Source organism: Daphnia carinata, chromosome 6 (assembly GCF_022539665.2).
Source record: "Daphnia carinata strain CSIRO-1 chromosome 6, CSIRO_AGI_Dcar_HiC_V3, whole genome shotgun sequence".
In the NCBI taxonomy this organism is placed as follows: domain Eukaryota; kingdom Metazoa; phylum Arthropoda; class Branchiopoda; order Diplostraca; family Daphniidae; genus Daphnia; species Daphnia carinata.
The window spans coordinates 5296496-5323172 of NC_081336.1; the positions used below are offsets into that span (position 1 = coordinate 5296496).

At 40.9% G+C, this 26677-nt stretch overlaps 1 protein-coding gene across 1 annotated transcript; it reads left to right on the plus strand.

Annotated features, from left to right (window-relative positions):
• Positions 1-4566: 4566 nt before the first annotated feature.
• Positions 4567-5019, plus strand: LOC130692637 (uncharacterized). The gene has a single exon (XM_057515769.1). The coding sequence runs from the start codon at positions 4567-4569 to the stop codon at positions 5017-5019; it is 453 nt and encodes a 150-aa protein (XP_057371752.1).
• The last annotated feature ends 21658 nt before the right edge of the window (positions 5020-26677 follow it).

The window sequence follows — 26677 nt, forward strand, 5'->3', positions numbered from 1 at the left end:
GTACGGGGTACAAAGATGAGGATAATTCGTCGACAACGTTTGGGTACAAAGTATTCTCTTTACGAGTAGTCTCTGGTACGATATGATCAAGCGGCATTCGCTTACCTTTTGATGGTGTTCCTTGGTCTGGTAGAGCTGTTGGAGACTCGTCGGGGAAATGTAGAGCACAATTACTGAAATAAGTTACGGGTAAGAAACTTTGTACTGGACAACAAGTGTTAGTCTCGTTGGGACCTCCAATCGTAAAGTTCCTAAATCTCGTGTATTTGCAGTGAGTTGCCGTAACAACTCCGCCTTACAAGCTACAAAATATGCAGTATTTACTACAGTATTACTACAGAACACAAATATTGAAGGTAAAGTGGGAGGAGATACGTTCACTTTCACTTCTGAAACGCTCGAGGGATGTAATAGGTGTGGCTCCTTTTGGTTAGCCTTTGGGCTTGTTACACTTTTGTTGAACCTTTTTAGTTCAACTTTTCGTCAAGGTTGACGCCAAAAGGGAAGAGTTGAGCAAAAGTTGAGAAAAGGGAGGAGTTGCAGTTCAGTTGAAGGTCAACGGTGGTCTGGACCGCCGTTGAAAAAGCTCAACTGTTTCAATTAAACCTCCCACTGGCGTTGTCGCTAAAACAGTCGCCTAGTTGAACCATCTACCGGGCAGTTGACGCAAAAATACAAGTTCACTAAAAAAGTTGAACTAAAAGTAGACGCCATAATGCGCCCTCTAGGGTACCCGACATGGCAGTTACTACGGTCAAAAAGACGACGCTATTTCGTCAGACGTCGATAGTAGTTGCAGCGCAAATGAAAGGTTCATTTCCGTATGTCCCACCTAATACAGCATTTATATTTACCCCAGCAAAAAATTTGCCAGCAGGCATTTATATCAAAGACTTTATCGGGAATGTATCGGAGATGAAACTTATAAAATTTTGGTCGAGAATCATTCACTACATCAAATCCTAATTCCTAGGAACGCTAAATTAGGCGTAATTGAAATAATTGATAATGTTATCGGGAAAATTTCTTTAGCGAAATTGGACGATAATCCTAAAGCAGAAGCTGAGCCAGTTTTGATTGCAGAAGTAGATCTTGAATTTCAAGCACCGCTTTCAAAATTATTAACCGACTTTCACGACTTGTTCGCGTCCAAAGATTCAGAATTAGGAAACACCAACGTTATAAAACATACGATCGATACACAAGGACGAGGCCCCATTAGACAACGCCCATACAGAGTAACGAATAACCAAAGGGAATTATTAGATGACAAAATACAAGAAATGCTCGATGCAAATGTAATCCAATACTCGCATTCTCCATGGGCTTCACCCGTGGTTTTAGTAGAAAAGAAGTGTGGAGAAGTTTTGTGTCGATCATCGCAAATGAAATAGTATTACTAAAAAAGATTCATTTCCTATGCCTAGGATAGACGAAACTTTAGATAAGCTATACGGAAAGAAATTTTTCACAACCCTCGATTTACCTTCAGGCTATTGCCAAATTCAAATTGAAAATCCAGCTATCGAAAAAACAGCGTTTGTAGTGGAAAACAGCCTCTACGAATTTAAACGAATGCCATTTGGGTTGTGCAATGTACCCGCCACATTCCAACGACTAATGAATTATGTACTGAGAGACGTCTTAGGACGTAAAGCATTTGTTTATTTGGATGATGTTATAATCTTTCCGGATACCTTCGAAGGTCATTTAGGTGATATCCGTGAAATTTTTGAATTATTGCGGGATGCCAATCTAAAAGTAAAACTCAAGAAATGCCAGTTTATCAAACGCTCAGTTAATTATCTAGGTCACGTAATATCAACTGATGGCATTAAACCTGATCCGAGTAAAAATCGATAGATTAGTGAATTATAAAACACCGACTTCAGTCGATGAAGTCAGATCATTTCTCGGATTAGCCGGATACTACAGAAGATAAAATTTATTATTATTAAAGGATTTTGGATCAATTGCCAAACCGTTAACTAGATTAATCCATAAAGATCTTAGCAGAAAACCTTTTAATTGGGAACCCGAAGAACAAGTTGCTTTCGGGAAATTGCGCCATTCTCTAGTAACGCCACCGGTTCTTGCTTATCCCAATTTCAATGAAAAATTTATACTTTTCACGCATGCCTGCGATTACGGCATTGGAGCAGTGCTATCCCAAATTCAACATGGCCAGGAACATCCCATAGCCTACTCCAGTAGACAGTTAACCAAAGCAGAATCGAATTATAGTACGGCAGAGAAGGAAGCCTTAGTGGTCGTGGATGCCATCAAGCATTTTAGGCATTACCTATTGGATAAACCTTTTGAAATTATCAGTGACCATCGTTCCTTTCAATGGCTTAAAGAACAAAAGGATAATCAATGGTAGAATAGGAAGATGGGCTATTCTATTGGCCGCAACGAATTATGAATTAAAATATAGACCGGGACGTGTTCATCAAAAGGCGGATTACCTGTCACGGTTAAAAGTAGCTAGTATCCAAACAGGAAGCAATATTACCTTAATTTGCGAGAAACAATTGGAAGACGACCTTTGCATAGCCATTCGTAATTATTTGGGTAACGGAGAGATTGAGGAATCTTTTCTTCAATCTAAACCAGATTGGGTAAAGGAAATTGATTATTTTGAAGTTATTGACGGTACACTTTACCGGCTGGCACGTGCTGCCATCTGCCGATAGCAAAAGAAACCAAACTAACCACCAGCTAGTCTTGCCTGCATCGCTACGCCATCTAGTGTTCAAGGAACTACATGACGCGCCGATGGGTGGACACTTAGCGTTTTATAAAACCTATTTGAAAATAAAGAATCATTATTATTAGCCAAATATGAGGAAGGAAATTAAAGAGTACTGTCAAGCTTGTGAGGTATGCACCGCCAAAACTTCTTCAACGTATAGAGCCTTGTTGCATCCTCATGAAATAGCGAAGGTTCCTTACCATATTATCGGGATGGACATTTTGGGTCTATTACGCCAATTTCACCTAATGGAAATAGTTATATTTTAGTTATTACCGATTATTTCAGCCGATGGGTAGAAGCCGTTGCGTTAAAAGATCAAACCGCGCAGACGACAGCAGATTGTGTATATAAGACAATTATAGTTAGACATGGTATGCCTAAAGCTATTCTTTCCGATCGTGGAACCAATTTCACGTCGAAGCTATTTCGCTATTTCTGTAAGAAACTGAAAATTAATCAAAAATTAACAACTGCTTATAATCCAGCTAGCAACGGAGAGACTGAACGATTTAATCGAACGTTAACAACAATGTTGAGAAAGGAATTAAAAGGTGGAGAGCATGAAAATTGGGTGGATATGCTGGATGATGTTTTATTCGCTTACCGTAGTTCTGTCCATTCTTCGACTTGCGAATCCCCATATTATTTCCTGCACGGTAGAGGTCCCAATATACCTATTAATTTATTCCTTAACGCTTCCCCAGAAACATTTACCTCCGCATCGGATTACGTGGGTAACTTAACTGAACGCTTGCGTTATAGTTTCCAACGCGTCCATGAGGAGAGTGAAAAGGCAAGAAAACGTCAAAAGGAACAATATAATAAAAGAGCGAATGTAAAACAGTATATGGTAGGAGATAGAGTATTATTAGATATCAGTGTAAAGAAGCAAATAAATGTTTTTATTCGATATGCTTTCCCGTTTATTCTTTATGTATGACTCATGTGTTACGCCATATAAACTGCGCAGTAGAGTATTATATTACATCGGCACCTTGCCGCTTAGCAACAATTGTGATTGGCTGCTCATGCGTTGATCTGTATTGCACCATCAACTTAATGTATCAAATTTCATTACTTGCGACATGTAATTGCGCAGTTGTTAATTGTTGTGCAATATGCGAGGTTTCGTGGTGAACTAAGATCTGAGTAAGTTCAGTTGTCGATGAGCCTCTGACTCTTACAGGTGGAGTTCAAGTTCAGCTAGTGCTCCCCCATTGATAAATCTGTGCAAGTGAATTGAGCTGTGTCACGTGCTTGCCTGAGTGTTCAGTTCACCCATATTGTTTACCCACGTGCCGACGAACTCCTGTTAACGCCGTCTCCTCTTATATCCTCGCCCGTGCTCCGCTCAAGCCACCGCGGTAAGCTTATACTACAGTATCATATTACACTCCGACTTCTCTTCTTTTAGTCTGACTCCTTTTGTCCTATCCCAAACTGACTTCTGTACCGCTGGGCCCTACTTGGATAAATATAAATCATCGTGTGGGTAAATCGCCTCCGAGTTCGATTCATTTCAATTTGTCTCAATTCCGTAAAGTACGCCCTCTCACAGAGGAGATGTTTTACATTAGGGTAGTTAAAGAGGGCGATAGTAGGAAATTTACCTCTAAATATGAAGGTCCTTATAGAGTAGTAAAAGTTTATTCCAATAATACAGTTGATATTGCGGATAATTCGTATATTTGTGAACGAACTCACGTTAACCGTCTAAAACCACTGTACGAAACAATTTTATGGAAAGAGTAACATTGCCCCCCTGTCGAGACGCCTTCGAAGTTCGAGAATCGATTTCGACCCAAACAATGGAAATTGCGAAAGATGTGGAGCCAAACACGAGTGAATTGGACAACGTGGAATTGGATCCCTTGGAAGCAGAAGATGTGGATACGGAAGCAGAGGCCGTGGAAAATGTGGATGTGAAAAGTGCGAAATTGGAAACGGCGGTATTGGAATCATCGGTATTGCAAATGGCCGACAACCAAACCAATAAACAACATTCGCATATCGACAGCGAAATCCAAGAAATACACAATTCAGACGGTGATAGCTCAATTTCTGATGACGCGTTTAGTAATCAACATGATACCACACCATTTCCCGAAAACAACGCAGTTGCAATAATCTCGAATCCGAGGCTCGACAGGTGGCGCCTGCCATCAATCAACCAGAAAAATTGCCATCGCAAAATGCTACCGGACGCCCGCAAAGAAATCGAAGACTACCAATACGTTACAGAAATTAGAGGCCCTTACTAAGAAACAAAGTCAACGATCACATAACGAACCGGCATGTATTTAACAGCATGAAATTTCAAAGTGGCTTCATAACGCAACCAACACTTGTTGAGTTTAGTCCGAACAGTCAGTGCTCCGAATTTCAATTCTGCTAGAAAATCAAGTATGGACCCGTGCGCCAATTCTACCAATCCGCAAGACCAGGCCGTTCCAGAATGGCTAAGCGCCGATGACCAGGCCGCCAAAGTGATGACACCGATGGTTACCGTCCCGGTGTACGATTGGACGCAGCTCCCGGAGAAGAAGGTCGAGGTTAGCGAGACGCCATGGTCCCCGGAGCCTGACGACATGGAATCATGGGAGATCTAACGTCAACGTTACGAGCGCCGGGTCGAAGAACGTACGGCCTCGCTCACCCGTAAATTGAACACGGATCTTTACGCCGAGGATTGGGGAGGAGCTGTCAACACCCTCAAACTCATTCTGGACATGGATCCCGCGAAGCGTCATCCCCCTCTTTTCAACTGGTCGCCTGACCTGTAGGACACAGGTCGAAAACGTCAGAGGCGCGACGGCCCTTACACCCCCCCAGTGAAAAGCACCATAAAAGAAAAGGAACGAAAAGGACCACCGACGACTACGAAAACCCTTTTTATTTACACCCACCCCAAGTAGCAATATGCTTATTATCCTTGGTATAGAGCGCTATCTTAGAATTCCCCCCCCCCTTCACGTTATACTCCCTATCTTTACGCTATGAATAAACAGAGTAGAACGCAGTATTTCGCTAGTTCTCTTTATGAAAAAATGGATTTCAAATTCGAGTGAGGAGAGCGTCGTCAAATACGAAAATAAATGCTGATATAGGAAATATAAATGAGAATAAAAGGAATTACGATCGGCACTTACCGCCGTTTCAAAACAATAATCTTCTATTAAAGAAAAACCAAGAAAAAAAAACATACCTTGTATTGGGTAGACGGCGGCTGAGCGGAGGCTCGAACCCGAGACTCCCGAGAGGTGGTAGAGGGCTATATTACTATGGCGTCTATACATATGTTCAATTTATCTTAAATACCAAAGCCATTTCAAACCAAACCAGAAATAAAACTTGACATATTCAATAATAATCCAATCACAGTTGAATAATTATGAATTAATTAGCTTCGCCAGTTCTCGAGGAATCTACCAGTAAATTTGTAGTCAAGGTCACGGCGTGATTCGAAACTAAGACTCCCAAGTCGCAGTCAGAAGCTATAACATTACGCCGTGCAGCATATGCCCTTATTCCGAATCTCTCATCAGTTGATATCTTCATCACGCATAATTAACCACACTTGCTTATAGAAGCACAACACTTCGTCACTCTTCCTTCACTTTTCTTCTTTCCCTTTCCCTAATTAATAAATGGCAGTAAACTAACTGTAAAAAGGAAGGGAAGAAAAACGAGCCGTGATGAGCCCTTGGAGGAACGCTATCCGACCCTTCACAGCAATAAATAATTCCCCTCAAAACCACGTCAAGCAAGTGACACCTGTTAAAACAATCGAGTGACGCCTCAAAAGACTTAGTGTTAAGCTCAGACTTTTTAAAAAGAAAAGCAATAAGAGAAGCCGAAGAACTACAAATGGGAGGTTTGACGATATAAGTCAACGCGTCTTGAACGCTGGACCTTCACTTTCGATTCATCAACGCTGCCGATCGTCAGCGCTACTCCGTCTGTAAACGGTGACCCAACGACTTCACAAGATGGCCGAAGATAACTCGCGGAGACCGTCATTACCCCTTTTTAAGCGATTTCGCCGTGACAACAAGACTGGGAATTACGTTATAATGGTGGAAACTACCAACACCTCTTCGACAGTGGAGGAAAAGGACCGGGCCGTACGGGAAGCCCTCGACAACCGGCGCCCATCCGGACCAAGTTTGAGAAATCTCCAGCACCATCTCCAAAATCGCTGGACAATAGCCAGGTTAACAAGAGCTCGGACAGAAGAACTCGTCCAGCTCCTCGAGCGAGAAGAATGGCACCGAGCAACCGAAGTGTTCACTTCGATTCTTGATTTGGATCCGGAAACCCGCCGCCCCAACCCGCCGCCGGAAAAATTCTAAATATTGTCTTCCCTTGTAATCCCAAGTATCTCCATGTGTTTTCATACGTTTCCTGCCCAACAATACACCCAGCTAACAATGATATTTGCCCCGCTCTTATTTTTAGTATCTACTGCGCGTTCCATCTCGTGATAAGAAAAAAACAAAACAAATGAAAATAAAAGGGAAAGGGCTCTCCCTATAGCGGCGCATGGGAAAAGATATTCCCTGTGTTAGGTTTTATTATAAGAATCAGACTTTTCTGAAACTCCCCTCTAAGTTTTTTTTTCTCCCTTCTTCTTCTCCTTTTTCCCCTTTTAGCTTTTCGATTCTCTCATTTCATTCAGTTCGTTTTCTCTCTCCTTTTGGTCCTTCGCGCATATGACAAACCGAAGGCATAAGCTCCCCAGATTTTATTTTCCCGCTAGAAAAACGCCTATTCTACTCCAACCCCTTGTGTCTGAAACAAATTCCTCTTGTCTCGCGCGAGCCGCTTCTTCTTGTTCGTCATATGTCTTGTCCCCTTTTTAGCGCCATTTTGTTTCTTTCCCCATACCATTCCTCCTCCATGTGTTGGACTCAGAAAATAAAAGCTAGGTTTTCGCGTCGTTCTCTCTTCATCATATTGCATAAGTAATGAATGGTCACCGTTGAATCGGTTCCGACACGAAATCAATTTTAAAACCCTTTGATACCGTCTGAAGAACCCAAGCGTCACCGGTAATCTGTTCTTTAGTTCGTAGTTTAGTTTTTTGCAAAAAACTGAGAAAAGAAAACTAATTAACTAAACTAACTGAAAAAAAAACAAAATTTAAACCCTGCTAGAATGATTAAAGAAAAAGTGAGTGCGGCACAGAAACTGCAATGGCCTTGATTGATACAGGAACTGCAGTTACAGTGATTTCTCCTGAATTGTTGAAAAAGACAGGGTTCGTGGAAAATCCCCGGAATGGCCCGAAGGTTCGTCTTGTAAACGGCCATAATCTGTCCCCACAGAGTACAACTGACATTGTAGTTACCCACAAGGGCAAAACTATCAAAGGAAACGCGATAGTCATGCCAATGGCAGGTTTTGAACTACTACTGGGAAATGATTTCCTACAGCAATTTCGAGCTATTCACGTAGATTATGAATCACAAGAATTGTTGTTTACGACAGGGAAGTCACCACTCTCAGAAATTTCGCTTATTCAAGCAGAAGAAGTCAAGGATAGCCGGCTGGTTACAAGAGATCGTCAAGAGATGCCAGCCTACTCAACCAAGCAAATTTCAACAACCGTTTCCAGCAAAATGGAAGGTTGCTGCATTGTGACACCCTCGGAGTCATTGCTAGCGACAAGTAGTCTATCGACTGGTCATGCACTAGTACAAAAAGATTTAGAAAAAATCCCTGTTGCTAACTTGTCTCCGAAATTGATCTGGCCAGAAAAAGGAGTGACCTTAGGGACGTTAGAAGAACATCCTGAAGCAAAAGAGATACAAACAAGCCAAGAAGTCCTAGCGATGGACACCTCATTTGAGGAACAAGATTTAAACAAGATGAAAAGCAATTGTTAGAACACCTAGAGGGAAGAATTGGAAAGGGTCTAACAAAGGAAGAAAAAGAAGAAACACAAAAAATTCTCTAACAATTTATCCATTGCTTTGCACTAAATGAAGATGATTTGGGATACTGTGCAGTATTCAAATATGACATTAATACTGGAACAGCTTCCCAAATACATCAACTCCCTTACAAAAGTGCTTGGAAGGAAAGAGCTGCGATTCAAAATCAAGTTGAAGGAATGTTACGTCGAGGGGTAATTGAACCGCCTGACAGCCCTTGGTCTTCCCCCGTGGTTCTGGTAAAGAAAAAAGACGGCATTTGGCGTTTTTGTGCAGATTATCACAAGCTCAACGCGGTCACACTTGAAGTTCCAGTGGTTAGCAGTGATAGACCGAAGACAGCCTTCATCACTGCAAATGGATTGTACCAGTTTCGCACTCTTCCGTTTGGTCTAACAAATGCCCCTGGCACTTTTCAGAGAACCATGGACATTATTTTAGCTGGACGTCGCTGGACAACATGCCTGATATACCTGGATGACGTCATAATCTATTCAGCAACTTTCCAACAACATTTGGAACGTCTTCGCTTAGTGCTGAGTTGCCTTGTTAAAGCTGGTTTGAAACTAAAGTGGTCAAGATGCTCATTCTTAGAGCACACTCTAAAAGTGTTGGGACATCTGATTTCAAAAGACGGTGTAGCACCAGATCCTGAAAAGGTCGAGGCAGTCTCGAATTTCCCACCACCTAGCGAAGGCCAATCAACAGCAAACAAAGTCAAACGAGTGCAAAGTTTTTTGGGCCTATGTTCGTACTATCGACGTCATATCCAAGGTTCTGCTTCAATTGCTCGCCCACTCACGTCACCCACGAAAAAAGAAACTCCGTTTCTGTGGGGAGAAGATCAGGCTAACAGTTTCAATACCCTGAAAAAAGCGCTTACTTCAGCTTCAGTTTTAGCCCCTCCCAACTGCGACTTGCCGATGGAAATTTTCCCTGACGCCTGCGGATACGAGATAGGAGGTGTACTAGGCCGACGTATAGATGAAGCAGAACGTCCCATCGCATACGCCAGCCGCTTACTGACTAAATCGCAAGTGAACTATTCGATAACTGAAAAAGAGTGTCTTGCACTAGTATGATGTTTCACCAAGTTCAGATGTTTTGTGTGGGGCTGCAAAGTGAAAGTCGTCACAGATCATCAAGCTCTATGTTGGTTGATGAGCAAAAAAGACCTAGCAGGTCGTCTAGCACGTTGGAGCTTATCGCTATCGCATGACAACGCAGATTGTCTTTCAAGAAATCCATTACCAAAAACAGAAGAGCAAGAAGACGACCGTTGTATCGTCATTGGGGCCCTAACGGATGACCTAACACTCTCCGAGGAAGCAAACGAGTCCCTAGCAGACAAGCAAAAAACGTACAGCAATTGGAACCAGCTAATTCAGAAACTTGAGAGTGGAAAAGCAAGAGTAAAAAATTCCGTGATGAATAATGGAAAACTCAACAAAGAAACCATAAAGAATGGAAAAAGTTACAGAAGATTATGCGTACCTGTTGACTATCGTGAAAGAATCCTATACGCATACCATGACGGCATCGTCTCCGGTCACCTTGGAATCAGTCGCACTCTACAAAAAATTTGTGATTGCTTCTACTGGCTGAAGATGACACTGGACATAGTTCGTCATGTGCAGAGTTGCCTACACTGTCGGAGCAGAAAAAGGAGTTCCAGATAAGCCCCCAGGACTTCTACAATGCATCAAAGTGGAAAGACCATTTCAAAGAGTAGGAAAGGACCTCTTAGGGCCATTCCCGCTCTCCACAAAAGGAAACAGAATCATTATAGTCGCAGTTGATTACCTAACCAAATGGGTCAAGTAAAAGTTATGCCCACTAGAGAGGCAGACGATGTTACAGAAGTTTTTGTTCACCAAATTTTCCTACGCCATAGGGCTCCAGAACAAATAATCACCGATCGAGGGAAGTGTTTTATCGCCGATCTAACTCAAGCTGTTGTGAAAAAACTACTTAACAGCCACAAGACGACTTCTAGTTACCACCCTCAGGCAAATGGAGCAGTGGAAAGGATGAACCATACATTGGCTGCAATGCTGTCAATGTACGTCAGCAGTGATCAACGAGATTGGGTTGAAACCTTGCAGTACGTGTGCTTCGCATACAACACAGCCAGACAAGAGTCTACAGGATACTCACAATTTTTTCTCCTCTATGGACGTGAGACAAGACTTCCCATCGAACTGGAGATGGAAGCAGATCCAAACCCATTGCTGGAAGAAGAAGAAGCAGCAGTAGGATACGCAGATTGTTTAATTGCTAATTTGGCTGCGGCTAGAGAAAAAGTGAAAATTAGAATGGAGCGTGTACAGCAAAAGCAAAAAGAAACTTACGACGCACGCCATAGGTAATTGTCATTCAACGAAGGAGATTTAATGTTGATCTACAAGCCTGTGCGTAAAGTGGGAAAATCAGAAAAACTTCTTCATCGTTGGCTAGGACCATTCAAAGTGTTACGACAAACCACACCAGTTAACTATGAAGTGATATCGGCAACCGGCCGAGATAAAACGAATACCGTTCACGTAGTGCGAATGAAGTCATTCCATGAAGCTGTGTCAGGTCCTAGCATCACCAAAGAAGCCTCAGAGAAAGAAGATGAAAATCAGCAAGAAGAAGAAATAAAAGTGATACCTCCTTCAAATGATCCACAATCTCAGGCTGATCCAGAAGAAACACTAGTTAAACAAAACGGTGCATCGCCGGACATCGAAGAAAACGATGTTGTCATGCCCACTCCGGAAGTAATGACACCCACTTCAACTAGAAGACCCACTTGTAGCAGAAGACCTCCAGCCCGATATTTAACTCTATTGGTGCCGTTCCTCATCTTTCTGATTGGGCCGCTGTCAAACAACTCACTGATCCTAAGGGAAAATGCAATATTCAAACAACAAACTGACGTGGCGTTCAGTGAATCATCGTGGACCATCGTAACAAACCTTGACTTGGGAGTAGCCGATACAGCAGCAGCATACTTGAAGCAGAGAATATCCCAACAACAGCAAGAGGCAGAAAAGTGGAAGAATACAGGTTCACGACCACAACGAATAGCAGCCAGAAGAATCGCTAGTAGAACGCAAACAATCCTGAAAGGAATGGAGAATGTAGTTGATCGATTAATAAACATCAAAAAAGCCTTAAATCCTAACCAGAGAAATCGTCGAAGTCTCGTTGACGGTGAAGGATCAATCCTGAAATGGCTATTTGGATTATCACCACAAAAAGATTTAGAAAAATTAAACAATCAAGTAAAACTTGTTGCTCGAGATCAAAAAGAAGTAATTCACATCATTGATAAACAAGCAACAATAGTGAATGAATCACTTTGGGAATCCAGAACGAACGAAAAACTCATCGGAGAGCTGCGAGGCCAGTATTCCATACTAAGAAATGTTACAACCAACCTCATGGAAAGGATGGTGAACATAGAAGAACTAGAGCTCAATCACTTCGAGTATTACATCCAACTGGACGACACATTTGAAGCGATGAATCAGATCTTGCTGTGGCTGCAACAATTTGCCTATAGTCTCGACGTCGGCTTCAGTATGTTGGCCAACGGGCATTTGGCACCACAAATCGTCTCTCCAGCAAGATTCAATAAATTTATATGTATGATAAACGAGAAATTACCAAGAGGATGGTCTGTCTCCAGTGATGTGCTTTGGATCGCCTACCGAGAATCAACTGTCACTGTGGCGGCCATGGAAAACTCGTTTCGCCTCTTCATAAATGTTCCCATTTTCGATCACAGCCAGCAGTACAAGCTTTTCGAAATTATTAACTTGCCGGCAGCTTCGGATAATGGAACACATGGTGTCCTGTTGGGAAATCTACCAGACTACCTTGCTGTGTCTGCCGACCTCGAAACCTATCTAGAATTGTCCAAAGAAGATGTAAAGGATTGCAGTAAGATAGGACTACCACTGTGTAAATGTCATACCGGCATCAGCAAGAGAACAGCCCGAAAATCCTGCACAATAGCTGTCCTTTTAAATGATTCGGTCTGAATCAATACACAATGCAAAAAAAACTTCACAGACTGGAGCGGACCTGAAATAGTTTACATGGGATCCAGTCAATGGATCTACTCAGCAACAAAACCGCACGAGATTGTGTTTCCGTGTCCAGCAGGAGGAGAGCAGCCACCTTTAAGAACAACAACATTACCAGCCGTAGGAATGTTTGAAATACCTTTGGGATGCACCGCTCGAACCGAAGAATGGGTATTCCCCGCCAGCATGGTAGGAAGTATAATGGCGCCAAAGCTACAAGCAATTGTGCTACCAACAGTGAAAATCTTTGCACAAGGTGTCCAAGAAGCCAATGGCACAAAGCACACTTTCGTCGAGCTTCCGCGAGAAAATATGTCGTCTGTAGACATCATCAGTCAGCTGCTTCATCGCAACGCACAAGCAACGTTGTCATCTGAAATGACTGGAGAGCAAATTCATAATTTAATTATGGAAAAAGAAAAACAAAAATATTTTTACCTTACTCGTTATCCTTACGAGTTGTTGGCTTTCAACATCCTTCTAATGTGTGGAATAGTGTTTTTAGTGGTTAAAATTTACATGTTACACAAGCGTCTTATCGCTCATGAACAGTGTGAAAGCGCTCCACCCGGAGACCGCGGGAGGGATGAGTAGAGACTGAAAATCTCTAAAAAGAAAATTGATAGTGATAAAGAAAAGAAACTCTCTGTGAAAAAGTGAAAAAAGTTTATTGAAAAAAAAACAAAAGAGTTACAACTATTCTTCACGGTTATTGTTAAAATCTAAAAGATCGTCGTTTTCAGTGTCGTGTTCTTCAGCCTCAGCATTCAAAACATCAAGCCAAACGAGCCGAGCATCTTCCCGTGCTTGCATTTCGGCTTGGGTGAATTCCCTGTAGAAGTCAGAGCGGCGAGGAGTTGGGTGGTAAATTTCCTCATCGGACTCAAACCACCAAAGAAGACGCGCATACCAGGATATGTGCTGAAAAGAAGAAAGAAACATGAACGAAATAGAAAAAAATTATGAAGAGATTACTTACCTGTAGTAAACGTAGTCAACCCATGGAGCACGGAAGAATAGTGGAAAATCAAAATGAACGTTGGTGTTGTACACTTTCGTTAAGATCTCCAAAAACTCCGCACGGTCAGATGGGGTTAGGCGACTAAAACGGCTCCTATTACTGGTAAAGGTAGCCGCAACAAGACACAAGATAGCACACTCAAAAAGGCGAAAATTTGAAGAATCAAATCGAAAGTGAACATTTTTGTTTGGGGGCAAGAAACAAATTGAAGCTGAAACGCAGCAGTTGAATTTCTTACACATCATAACGTTGTAGTTTGTCTTTTTTCACACCTACAAGTAAATTGCTAATTATAGCCGTCTTTATTATTCTTCTATCCCTTCAGTAGCGCTAGCCTTTCCGATAAAAGCGCATTTACCTCTTTAAAGCGACCGCGCTTTATCGTAAGCTTGACTTTTACTATAGTTGCTCCTTTACCTCTCTAAAGCGACCCCGCGCTCTCGTATGCTTTCTCTTTACTATAGTTATTCATTCTCTACTAGCTTTGGATGAATTTTTAAAAATCACGGGTTTTCTCCCCAATATTTTGTTATGCCCTTGATTTCCTTTTAATGATTGTTCGTACAGTCGGGTCGCCGGTCTTGAAGAAGGGGGACCTATCGCGAGGGGAACATAGTGACGTGGTTGTCATTTCTGAAACAATTTCTGTTATTTTTGTCATTTCTGACGTGACAACCAACGATTAAATTGCGTACAATACAGTTTCCCTTGAAAAGATGCTGCAACACGCAGATAATTTGGTAAAAGTTAGTTATTCTTAGAATTCATGTAACCCTAGAGATGGGGCGTATATCCTTCACGAGGGTATAAAAGCCCATACATTTTTAGCCCTAAGTTAGTTCTTAAGTTTTCCCGTACTCGTCAAGTTATACCACAATTCTCTTCACGTTTAAAGTTAAGAAAAACGCGTGGTTATTCTTCATTTCTGATGTGCTTTGTATTTTCTGTTAAAAATCAATACAAATCATTTACAAAGCAAAGCCCCGTGTGACAATAGGCTTGGTCCAAGCGAGTACAGAGAAGTGCCAGTAGATTGTTCCCCTTTGGCCATTGTTATTTGCTCATCGTGGGAGAACGCAGAATTGATTCACTACTATTGCTGACGCATAATGAAGAAAATCCAGTAATATCTTGTAGTATTTCACAAATGTCTAGGTACAGTATAATAATCTAGATTTTATGTTTTAGAACTTTCGCTCTACCGTCTTCACCGATGGTACAGAACGGTTCTTGAAAGTGGCTCTGCCCTACCTAATCAACGGAGTGACTTTGCTTGCTGCCACAGCTCCTGAACTCAGTTTGTTGCTATCAGAAGGAAAAGGTAGAATTAGCTTAGACGATACAGACTTTGTGCTCAAAGAACACGCTGGAGCAGCAAAGAAACTGTGTAATTTTATCAATAGTCTATTAAATGGGTAACAGAAGGAAAAGAATTTTATCCCACGACAGGTAAGCATGACAGTGAATGTATATTACCTATACTTGTGCTAAACTTATCCGTTGTAGATTGTTGCTTGTGCTAGTTATTGGACAAAAGGAATGGAAGAAATTTTCTCTAAGGTTTTAAAAAATCCTTTGGTTTTCATATTGTCGCGACCATCAAACCGGACGTCTCTCCAATTCTTCCTGTCGATCACGCCACATCCGCCAGAATGGGTCACCGTCACACGAAATCGGTGTGAACGGATTTTGACCAGATCCCATCCGGTTGGACTCGGCCCATGGACTGTGTTGTGGGAGACTGGCGGTTCCAACTTTAGTCAGTCGCGTGAACATTGCTGTAGTACATAGTCGTCGAATACACTCCTCCACTTCGAATTTGGTCAAATAGCGCGACAAATGGTAGAGATGCAGGCTCTTTAGAATTTTTTAAAGGGTACCGATCGTGACTTTTTCATTTGAGCTCAGACTTTTTTTTGGTGGGTTGATGTCCAGTGAAGGGGTGGGCAGACTACAGTGCGGTGTCGTTTAGGCAGTCGGCGTTTGCGAGGGCTGCCGCCACTCGCGGAGAATGTAGTTGGTGTGTCGATAGACATCTGTGATTGGGAAGACTCACAGACAGAAGTGGAAAATCGACCGGTGGGTCTTCGGCGCGGTCGCTTACAAGACAGCGGGTTCGGTGCTGAAGTTTCGCACGTCGCGGGAGAAGTGCGTGACACAAATAGTGCTTTGGAGGTCTCGGCTTTCGGATCGCCGGGACAGGAAGACAGAACAGGGGACGAAGACGGTGACCTTGGGAGATCGACCGACGGCGCTCTTCATTCATCGGGACAGCCGGCGCCCAACATTCCAAAGGAGTTGCTCCCACGCGCTCACGGGATGGCGGTGGTAAGACCGCAGCTACAATTCAGTGCCCCACCCATCTTCACGGGCAGGGAGGGTGATGATGTGATTGACTGGCTTTCACGCTATGAGGCCGCGGGAAACATCAACCGCTGGACTGTTGACGACTTAAGTATCAATCTGGAGATGTACTTGGAGGACACAGCCAGGAACTGGTATCTTTGCCTCCACGGAAGGCCTACAACCTGGCGTGACGAAGCACCACGGGCTGGGAATGCTGGACAGACCGTCCCGGAGTTAAGGACCTTTTCTTAAGAGCGTTCCTGAATGGCAGCCAGGACATCTTCCAAAAAAAACAGGTTGCGGAAGCGAGTCGAGCAGTTCGATGAATCGTCTATCGATTACTTCTATGACGTCCTGAAGTTATGCCGGACGGTAGACCCTGATATGACCGAAGCGGCAAAAGTCGAACACTTGTATCGCGGTTTGAATAAAGATAATAGTAGAAAGAATTTGTCCTTTTAATCCTAGAACCAGCGCAGAATTTTTGGAATGCTTACGACGGCAGGAGGAAGCCAAGGTACGCACCTATCGTAGCGATCGAGCAGCTTCCCCCTTGCGGGCGGTGGATCGTAGCGTTCCGGTTGCCGCCTTGCCTCCTGCCGAAGATGCAAACCGTTAGCTTCTACAAGCCATCCGCGATCTTCAAGGGCAGGTGGCTAAGCTCACCATACAACAGCAATTTCGCGGGAAGAAATCAGTTATGCAAAAAATCGCCCCAGCGGCCGGACGTCGGACGGACGTCCCATCTGTTACCAGTGCGAGAAACCGGGGCACAACGCTAGGAATGGCCCCAGCAGGCAGGAACGGGATCAAGACGATTCGAGACCGAACCAGCCGACCGCCAGAGAACCCACTAAGGTAAACTTTAATATTCAAGTAAGCAAATATTCCCGAATTTTTGTACGGGCTTAATCCAACAACCCTTTGGTAGGAAACGATGGGTCGTATCGTGTATTGAAAGTGTTTTTCTCATTATTGTAATATACGTAAAACGCATCGGAAATGTAGAAGAAACTTTTGTTTTTCTCCCATTATTCCAGCTGTACCGCCCCTCTAATGGTAAAAGGTAAGCAGCTATGCAGAACTAAGCAAAATTTAAATAAACAACATTAAATTATTATTATCAAACTATAAAACGCCTATAAACATTTCGGTTTGCTTGACTTGGTCGCGTGGCCAGCTATGGTACTAGCCATGCAGCAGAGAACATTTCTAAAAAAAGGCGCTGATGTGATCATATGATGCCAAAAGGGCTGGTATTGACAAACAACGTCGTTGACGAAAATTTAGAACCAGAATTAAAATTGCTGATTATGCCGTTGCGATCTCATTTTTCTGGCAAATAGCTATGCCAAATATAAATGTGATGCGAAGGTATATCGAAATATTACGCCCTCGAGCATATTAACCGAACATTTAATGACTTCATGACCACTCGAAGACAAAACATTTTCTTTCATTTCCAACTTCTTGTAGTGGTTTGAAACTTCTTTGGCTGCTTTAAACTGAGTTTCCGCATTATTGGCCTCCTACAGTTTTTCTGCTCTAAATAAAGAAAATTTCACGATTAGCAACGTAAGCCTGGAATGCAAAAATACGTGTGAATTAAAGGAGTGGATCTTATTTTGGAGTGGTGTTTATTCTGCTAAATTCATTATCTTACAAAATAATGACGTCATCAAACCACTATCACTGGCAAGGCCTATCATAAACAGAAATTCACCAAGTAAGGCGGTGTGAAAGACGCAACTGCACGTTAGTATTGATTATAAAAAAAAGGCTTGAACTTGTTATGTTGTTTTCTTGTCCTCTTGTCTTAGAACTGGTTATTTAGTTTTCGTTTGATAGGGTTATGATTTCTATACAAATGAAAGCATAGTTGAAATGGAATGCAGCATCTGCACGTTTTTGTTTTGTAGACGCCTCACTTTAGTGTCAATTAAGTGATTCGCGTAATCATGTGGTTTTATGGACTTATTAAATACCGAGGTATTTTTTGTTCTAACTTCTTCAGGAAAAGTAGGGCTTTTACTGGCAATTAATGTTAATGCAAAATTTAGTTTATCCTTCCTCCTTGTACAGATGCTCTACAAATTTCTGCGTAGAGGTGCCAAGTATGAGATACCTAAAGTTGAACCAAACTCGGCGTCGAACCAAAAGTCAGCAGACAAAAAAAACTTAGCCAATTAGGCGTTCACGGAAAATAGCCTGATGCAACATAGTCTTTCACAGCCACCTTATGGCACAATTTTGGCATTTGAGCAGTAATTCCTACAAATGAATCGCCCCTTCCTATGGAAAAAATTAGAATATTAATGCAAAAATGCATTAAAAAATTTAGTGAATGCACCATTCTTTGTAAAATGATGCATGGTTGGACAAACCCGGAATCAGAAAATATGTTCAGTTTGCAAACAGTTCGAGCAAGAAAGGGCGCAAAAAAACAGGAATGGTTATTTCTGAAAGAAAATATCTTTTATATGAAATATTTCAGAAAAGTTTTAATGACTTCATACCACAATTAAAAAGTTTTCCACTTTGTTTCCAAAAAGCTATGGGAAGAGAAGTGTTTCAACATTGGAAATGAATAGTGTAACGAAGCAAATATACGCCTTCAAGTCATATTCCCTTTCTGTCGTTTCTTTATTAATTAGTAAGAGTAAACATGTTAATTGCAACACCATGGAAACAGCATGGTTGACTCAGATGAACTCCTGCTAGCTGACTGACGCAGACGGTAGGTCATCAACATCACGCCACGTTGGGCACATCTACTGATTGGCTGCATCACCTCTCGATCATGCCAATTTACCAATATGCAAAGTTCCTTGGTGAACCCAAAAAATGAGAAAGATCAGAGAAGAACTTACTGTATTATGTTATCTGAATGAAGTAGTCGCTTGAAGATGCCTTTGTTGCGCTTGCTTTAGGTTAGTAGTATTCTGTACATTTTATTGTGAAGTTTTATTGATTAAGTTGACTTAATTGTATCTGTTTGGACTTAATTAATTCTTGGACAGTGCACTTGTCCTCTCTAAATACTTATTCGATCCATTTGTTGCTTTGTTGCGTTTGTGAACCTGAGGTTTTGACGTTCGCTTCCGTGTCAGTTTCCTTTCCCCTATTCACTCGTGTTTTCACGGTAATACTTGGTTTCGATTTTCTCTCTCCTTCTAAGTTGAGTTTCCCTACTGTAATTTATTTCATTCTTTGTTCTCTGGCCTTTTGTAGTTACGCTTGATTTAGAATAATAGATTCATCATTGTGGGCAATACGCCCCGAGCTCGCTCTTGTTTTATTGCCTTAATTCGTAAAATCACTTCTCTACGGGGAAGATGCTTTACATTATGGTTGCAGCACTATTCAGAGCTCTAGCACAATGATGGACAATGTTATTTCAGGCTGGCATAATTCCTACCCGTAATGAAAATCAATAACAAAACAGTCGCTAAGTTAATTAGTTTCGAAAAGTGGTCAGTCCCTACCACGTCCGTCCCGCATACGTTTCAAGGCTGTAAGACCTCCTACCTCATGGAGAGGGAGTTGGATTTCCAGTTGGACGATCCGAAAATTTGGGGAAAGCTATTCCCGTTGATGCAAACAATCAGGCTGCGGGATAACTACCAAGCCAAAGTGCCAGCGGACTTGACAAAACCAAAGACACTCCTGAAATCCTTGGTAGCAATCTGGAAGTGTGAGCCAGTGGACCGAGAACTCAGAGTTCTCAACCCATTTGGAGGACACCTTGCGGGAGTACCACGGCACCCTACACCTTGCTCCTTACCTAAGAAAATCGCAGTCCATAACCAGTTTAGTGCCACTACAGCCGGAATTCAGATCGCTTCGAATTAAATTCATCAACTTCCGAACATTGCTGAACATTGATGCCGAGCGGCAGGCAGATAACAAAGGATATCACAGAAGCCTTCACCCAGGCTACCAGCAAATTGAAACCATTACTGTCATCCATTCAGAGGAACCAGGAAGAGCAGCAAACCACGCCAACTCAGCAAGTATCGCCGCTGTTGGAACATATTCCGAAGACAATACAGACACGCCGAAGAAACCCGACGTTCCAGTCAGTCACGCACTCAACACTCTCCTCGAGCTCAGCGATTCAACCAACCGGGAGATCTGCTAGTGAGCCTCAGGTGATTACGAACTGCATTTCAGGTGACTCTCAGAATCCACCTTAGGAACGTTGAACTTTCCCATATTCAATCCAAACATGACAAAACATCCTTTTTCGGAAAGTGCTTGGCTTGAATCTTTTAAAGTAAAATTTACGGGTATGCATGGTCGGAGGAGAAGACTATTCAGATGCTACTGGCTAAAATAACGATTTAAGAGTGCGTACCCAGTAGATTATGCGGAGAAATCCTTCACAAGCATTTTTATGCAAAAGTTTATCGAGGGATTGGATTCCAAATTGCAGGCCAAAGTAGATATATGGCATTTCGCGATTTCAGCGAGTCTTTTTTATCGATGCGTGTTTATGCTGCTCGTTTGGAAGCTTTAGAGAAAGATCGGGAAAAACATGAATTTTTTAGGACAATCGACGGGTCTTGTGACACAAAAAATCTGGAATTAAAAGAACTCAAGCCAATGAAAAATTGACCAGAAAGAAATAATGCTGTAAAGGAGACAATGATGCTGTTGCTAATATAAGTCAGGGATATAAAAACGCGAAGAGCCCAAAAGCAGAAAGAGATGAAATTGGTGATGTTCTTCATGAATTCACGCAGACAGTAAAACAACTTCAAACGGGCAAAAATGATTGTTCTCCTTCTCCAACGGGCACCCCCTATAGGAAACAAGTTTCGTTGAAAATTAATAGCGGCAATCAAGACAGAAATCGTAAACCCCCTTCTCATCGCCCCGATACTAACGGCAATTCTTACCAATCTGCTAGATTTCCCAATAGAACTACACAGTTCACACCCTATTTTTCGAGACCAGTTAAATGATTCAAGCAATAGGCGTACTCAAACTGTAATAATTTCCAATTTCTGCGGTTATCACGGACATACACAATCGGATTGCCGTAAATTCTAACGGCATAATTTGTAGCACGCAAAGCCTCCAATTTGTTATTCTTGTGAAATTGGACACAAATCGAATAACTGTCTCATGTACAGGAGCCCAATAGGCCTAAAAATCCAGATCCCCCTTAACATCAGGGAAACCAATGGGTATGAACTGTAACTTCGGTTCAGTTGATAGGGAGCCTCAGTTGAACTCCGGACAAGTCGCAAAATTAACAAACATAACAAATGATACGTCTCCTAGAATTTCATTGCAAATTTTTAAGATCCCCTTACAAGCATTATTTGATACAGGCGCGTCTAAAAGTATTATTCATGAGAGATTGTTCAAGAAGTTTACTCTGGGAGGTCAAGTGATCTGCAGTCAGCTTGATTTCGTTTTATATGATGTAGAGGAAAAGAAGTTACGCTGGGAAGAGTTACATTGCCCGTACATTACGAAGAGTCAGTTTGAAGACAGGAGTTTATTATTACAAATGTTGTTTCCTAGGACTGTATCCTTGTATGGGGCGCAATCAACGCACGGATTCCGGCTTTATGGTGAAGCAAAGAGTAATTATTTATCAAGGAACGAGCAATATCAGCTATCTCTAGGGTACCGGATATAGCAGTTACGACGGTCAAAAATACGACTTTATTTCGTCAGACTTAGCTAGTAATTGCAGCGCTAATGAAAGGTTTATTTCCGTATGTTCCCTCTAATACCGCATTTTTTTACCCCAGCTGAGGATTTGTCGGACTGCATTTTTATTGAATAATTTGTTGGAAAGGGTTCGGCAGATGGAAAGTATAAATTATGGTCGAAAATCATTCACGAAATCATGTCATAATTCGTGGGAATACTACATTTGGCGTTATTAAAATAATTAAAAACGTAATGGGGAAAATTGCATTAAATAAATGAGAAGAAAAGCCTAACATGGAATATAAGCCAGTTTTAATTTCAGATGTCGATAACGTCCTATTCGACAACGCCTTTATAGAGTTACAAATAATCAAAGGAAAATATTGGAAGATAAAGTACAGGAAATACTAGATGATAATGTCATTCTATATTTGCATTCTCCATGGGCTTCACTCGTGGTTTTAGTAGAGGAAATAAATAGAGGTATAATTTTCCTTCGACTACCGTAAATTGAATAGTATTACAAAAAAAGATTCCCTTCTTATGCCAAGAATAGATGAAACATTAGACAAATTATCCGGAAAGAAATTTTTCACGACTTTTCATTTTGCCTCTGGCTACTGGCAAATTCCAGTAGAGCTAGTTATTGAAAAGACACATTTTTAATAGAGAACAACCTTTATGAATTTAAACGAATGGCATTTGATTTTTGCAATGCACCTGTCACATTTCCATGACTAATGAATTATCTACTGAAAGACGTTTTGGGAAGTAAAGCATTAGTTTACTTGGATGACGTAAATCATCTTTTCGGACACTTTTGACGACCACTTCAACGACATTAGAGAAATTTTTGATTTATGTGAAAATACCAATTTACAATTAAAACTTGAAAAATGTCAGTTCATTAAGCGTTCAGTAAATTACTTAGGCCATGCCATCCCGACTGATGGTATTAAACCTCTTCTGAGTAGAATTGAGAAAATAGTTAATTATCAAACGCCCACTCCAGTAGATGAAGTCAGATCATTTCTTGGATTAGCTGGGTATTACAGAAGATTTATTATAGATTTTGGATCAATTGCAAAACCGTTAACCCGATTAACTCATAAAGATCTTAGCAGAAAACCTTTTACTTGGGGAAATGAAGAGGATTGGCGGAGAAAAAGGCCCAGACGAAAAAGGCCCAGACGAAAAAATCCTGAAAAAAAGGCCCAGACGAAAAAGGCCCATACGAAAAAGGCCCACTTTTTTTTCCAAATTCAAAAGTGGGCCTTTTTCTCCGCTCAATTTCCAAGTTCGTAAGAACCTCATTTTTGTTTCAAAATATATTTCCCACCTACTATTCCGTGGAATTTGGAATGTACGAAGGTTGCTGAAACCGTCACCTGCTATAAGGTTTGCCGAGATCAAACAATGTTAGCGTATGTGCGCTAGTTAATTTTTGATTATTGATTCGGTAGTAATCTGATTTCCGATTATGTTAGTATTTATCCATTGCTAATATCCCGTTATATAAAGTTCATTTTTTACAATTTTTGTTTATTGAACAACTATGGCTTCTTTGAACAGAATATAAGAAATCTATGTTTTTCGCAATTCGCCTTGTTCTGTCCAACCTCTTTGCTCATTCCCCCCCAACTCCCCTTCCACCTCCCTTATCACTTCCCATTGCCGATGCGTATGCCATAGATAAAGACCGTTTGTTCATTTTGAATACGAAAATTGAATGAGTTTTGCGGGGCTTTTGTGGGTGCTGGGAACAAAGATATGTTAACATGAAGACTAGTTCGTTCTTATTAAAATTTGATAAACAATGTTTATAGGAATAATATTATAAACTTAAAGTATCATCTGAAGTAAGGAACAAAAAAAAGACTGTTATAATTCAATATTGATTTTATATCTTTTATTTCCTTATCATATTTTCAATTCTTTTCAAAGTTACAAAGAGCCCAATATATATATTAAAATCATAACCTACTGCTATAACTATGCCAGGCGGTGTGACTGCTGACTGTTATCTAGGCTAGGAGTGCTTTTCACCAAAGCAATAAATAGTTCAAGCAAAACTGGAATATACAATTTGCGTAGGAACATCGATGAGTCAAAATTCGAAAGTAAATGCATGGCTATTGTTAAAGAGCAACCGTTTGTTAAAGAATAACCTCACATTTACTCCGAGAAAACCATCTACGTCTCTGGCAAGAACTTGCATTTTTCCAGCATTTTTATAAATGATTTTTTAGGTTGTTCGTATCTAGTTTTCCCCTTACGCACATTTTCAAGGAGCTATTGGTTACCTAATTACATCACATACTGCACTGAAATATAAGGAAGCTTTGTACTTGACGTTAACAAAGCTACTAATAATGACAAATCAATTGTAATTTCTACCATGAAAGTCTTTTTTTATAAGTCTATGATTAATGAAGATATGAAACCTTTTAAAATGAATCTAAGATTTTTTTTCTTCAAATTTTCCACGATCATGGAAGGCATTCCAGTGCATTTTTGTAAAAAACTATCACGACATGGCTTGCACATGAAAGAACACGGAGCTATCTCATCCATGAGACAGTATCGGTCTTTCATACGATAAACTTGCCTTTTATCTTTGGTTTTCTCAGTTTATGCTCTTTCTTTTCAGTTTCCTTTTTCTTAATGTTGGCTTTTCTTGTTTTCTGTTGTTATTCCATTCTCTTTTCCTATTCTTCGATGTGTTCAGCCAACTTCTTTTTACTTTCTGATTTGATTTCATCTCGTTTCTTAATTGATTTAGCAAGCAATTCCACATTGTTTTTTACCTATTGCAATACAGAAAGGTTAAAAGTTTTGAACATCTTACAAATATGTTTGTCAAATTGAAAGTTTACCTGAAAACCTTCAGCTCTTTGCAGAGCACCTTTTCATGCCTGTTTCTCTTCAATACTTCTTGCATTCTCAACTTCAGCTTGGCCATAGAAGATTTTCACTTTGTCTTTGAGTTTTTTTTAGCTTTAATCATTGCCGCTTCTGGCTTTAAAGTGGTCTTGTTCAGAATGAGTGAGGGATTAGGTAGTTCTCCTCAATCAAATTTTCTGAAAACTAGGCAGCCTTCACTGTTGAAAATTGTTGTTAGCAGTGTACTTGTTGTTCTTGGTTCAGGAATACCTGTTTTGACAAACTCTGTGAGATCAGAGGTTGATGACACTGATGCTGCCTCTGTGGCTTGTGCAAGATTGGCAATTCAGGACCTCTTCGTCTTATTTTTCCTTTTTAATTTCTTCTTCATTTCATCTAACTTCCGTTTAGTTTGGCTTTTGTTGTCTTATCAGACAAATCCAGCTTTTTCCCTGAAAATCGATGGAATAAACTGGCCGGTCTTCCTTAAATGTAAAGATCAACACATACCTGTGAAGTGTGAGAGCTTAGCTATTAGACGGTCTTCCATTTCTTCAGGACTGGCAGCATGGTTCCTGGTGTTTTTTCAGAAACGGCTTGTATATCCACATCGTTGCTATCAGGATCTGTATGAAGCTGTTCAGCAACATAATCAATAGCAGTCATCCATTCTTCCCTAGAATCCAATAACGAAGTTATGCTCACAATTTTTGTTATTTCACACACGAGAAAACCACAACGTGTGAATATTTTTAAAATTAGGTTTTGACCCTTCACATACCTTTCTTTTTCAGACTCAATCTGAAAACTTGTTTCAATTACATGCATCCATTGAAGACCTCGAATCAGAAAGGTGGATGGTTTGGATGATCCTCTGGTATCATGCAAAAACAAAGTAAAGATATTCTAAGATGTATTGGTTAGTAAAATGTTATACCGCTTTCATAATTTGGCATCCTTTCACAGTAAAATTGTTGAGTGATTAAGCAAGTCCTATGTTTGGCTTTGGTTTATGCTTGGATCCTAGTAATAATCAAAAATCCCGTATAACAAAATATCTTTGACACAAATTTTTAATGTTTTCTAGAAAACAAAATAAACATTGAATGTGAATGAGAATGCATAATATGTTCCACGTCAACAATTTAAGTGCAAGCTGCACCTAAGTCTCTGTAGAAGAGCTTACTCAATTTACCTCTTTAAAGCAGCTATCCGTCCTTTAGGGTAAAAGGAGTTTTTGGTAGAATCTATTGCACGGAAACATTTTGTCGACGAATCTAGCATATTGTTATTTTCTTTAGAGAACGACATTTTCAAGCCAAATGTAGCTTCAGAACGCCTCCACTTGAGGGCAGTATAAGCAGAGTAAGTATCCAAAAAATCGTATGAAGGGTAGTACAAAAAACAAGGAGGTCGGAGAAAAAGGCCCAGACGAAAAAGGCCCAGACGAAAAAGGCCCGCGAAAAAGGCCCAGACGAAAAAGGCCCATACGAAAAAGGCCCACTTTTTTCCAAATTCAAAAGTGGGCCTTTTTCTCCATTGGACTGGGCCTTTTTCTCCGCTCAATTTTCCATTTTCTTACAAACTTTATGTTTGTTTCGAAAATTGTATTTCCCACCTTCTATTCCGTGGAATTTGGAATGTACAAAAGTTGCTGAAACCGTGATCTTCTTTAAGGATTGCAGAGATCAAACAATGTTAGCGTTTGTGCGCTAGTAAATCTTTGATTATTTATTCGGTTGCAATCTAATTTCGGATTATATTAGTATTTATATATTGCTAATATCCCGTTTAATAAAGTTCATTTTTCACAATTTTTGTTTATTGAACTACCATCGCTTTTTTAAATATAATACAAAAAATAAATGTTTTTCGCACCGCACCTGCCTTGTTCTGTCCACCCTCTTTCATTATTCCCCCAATCCCCAGTCCATCTCCCATATAGCTTCTTTTTGTCGATACTTATGCCATAGGTAAAGACCACTGA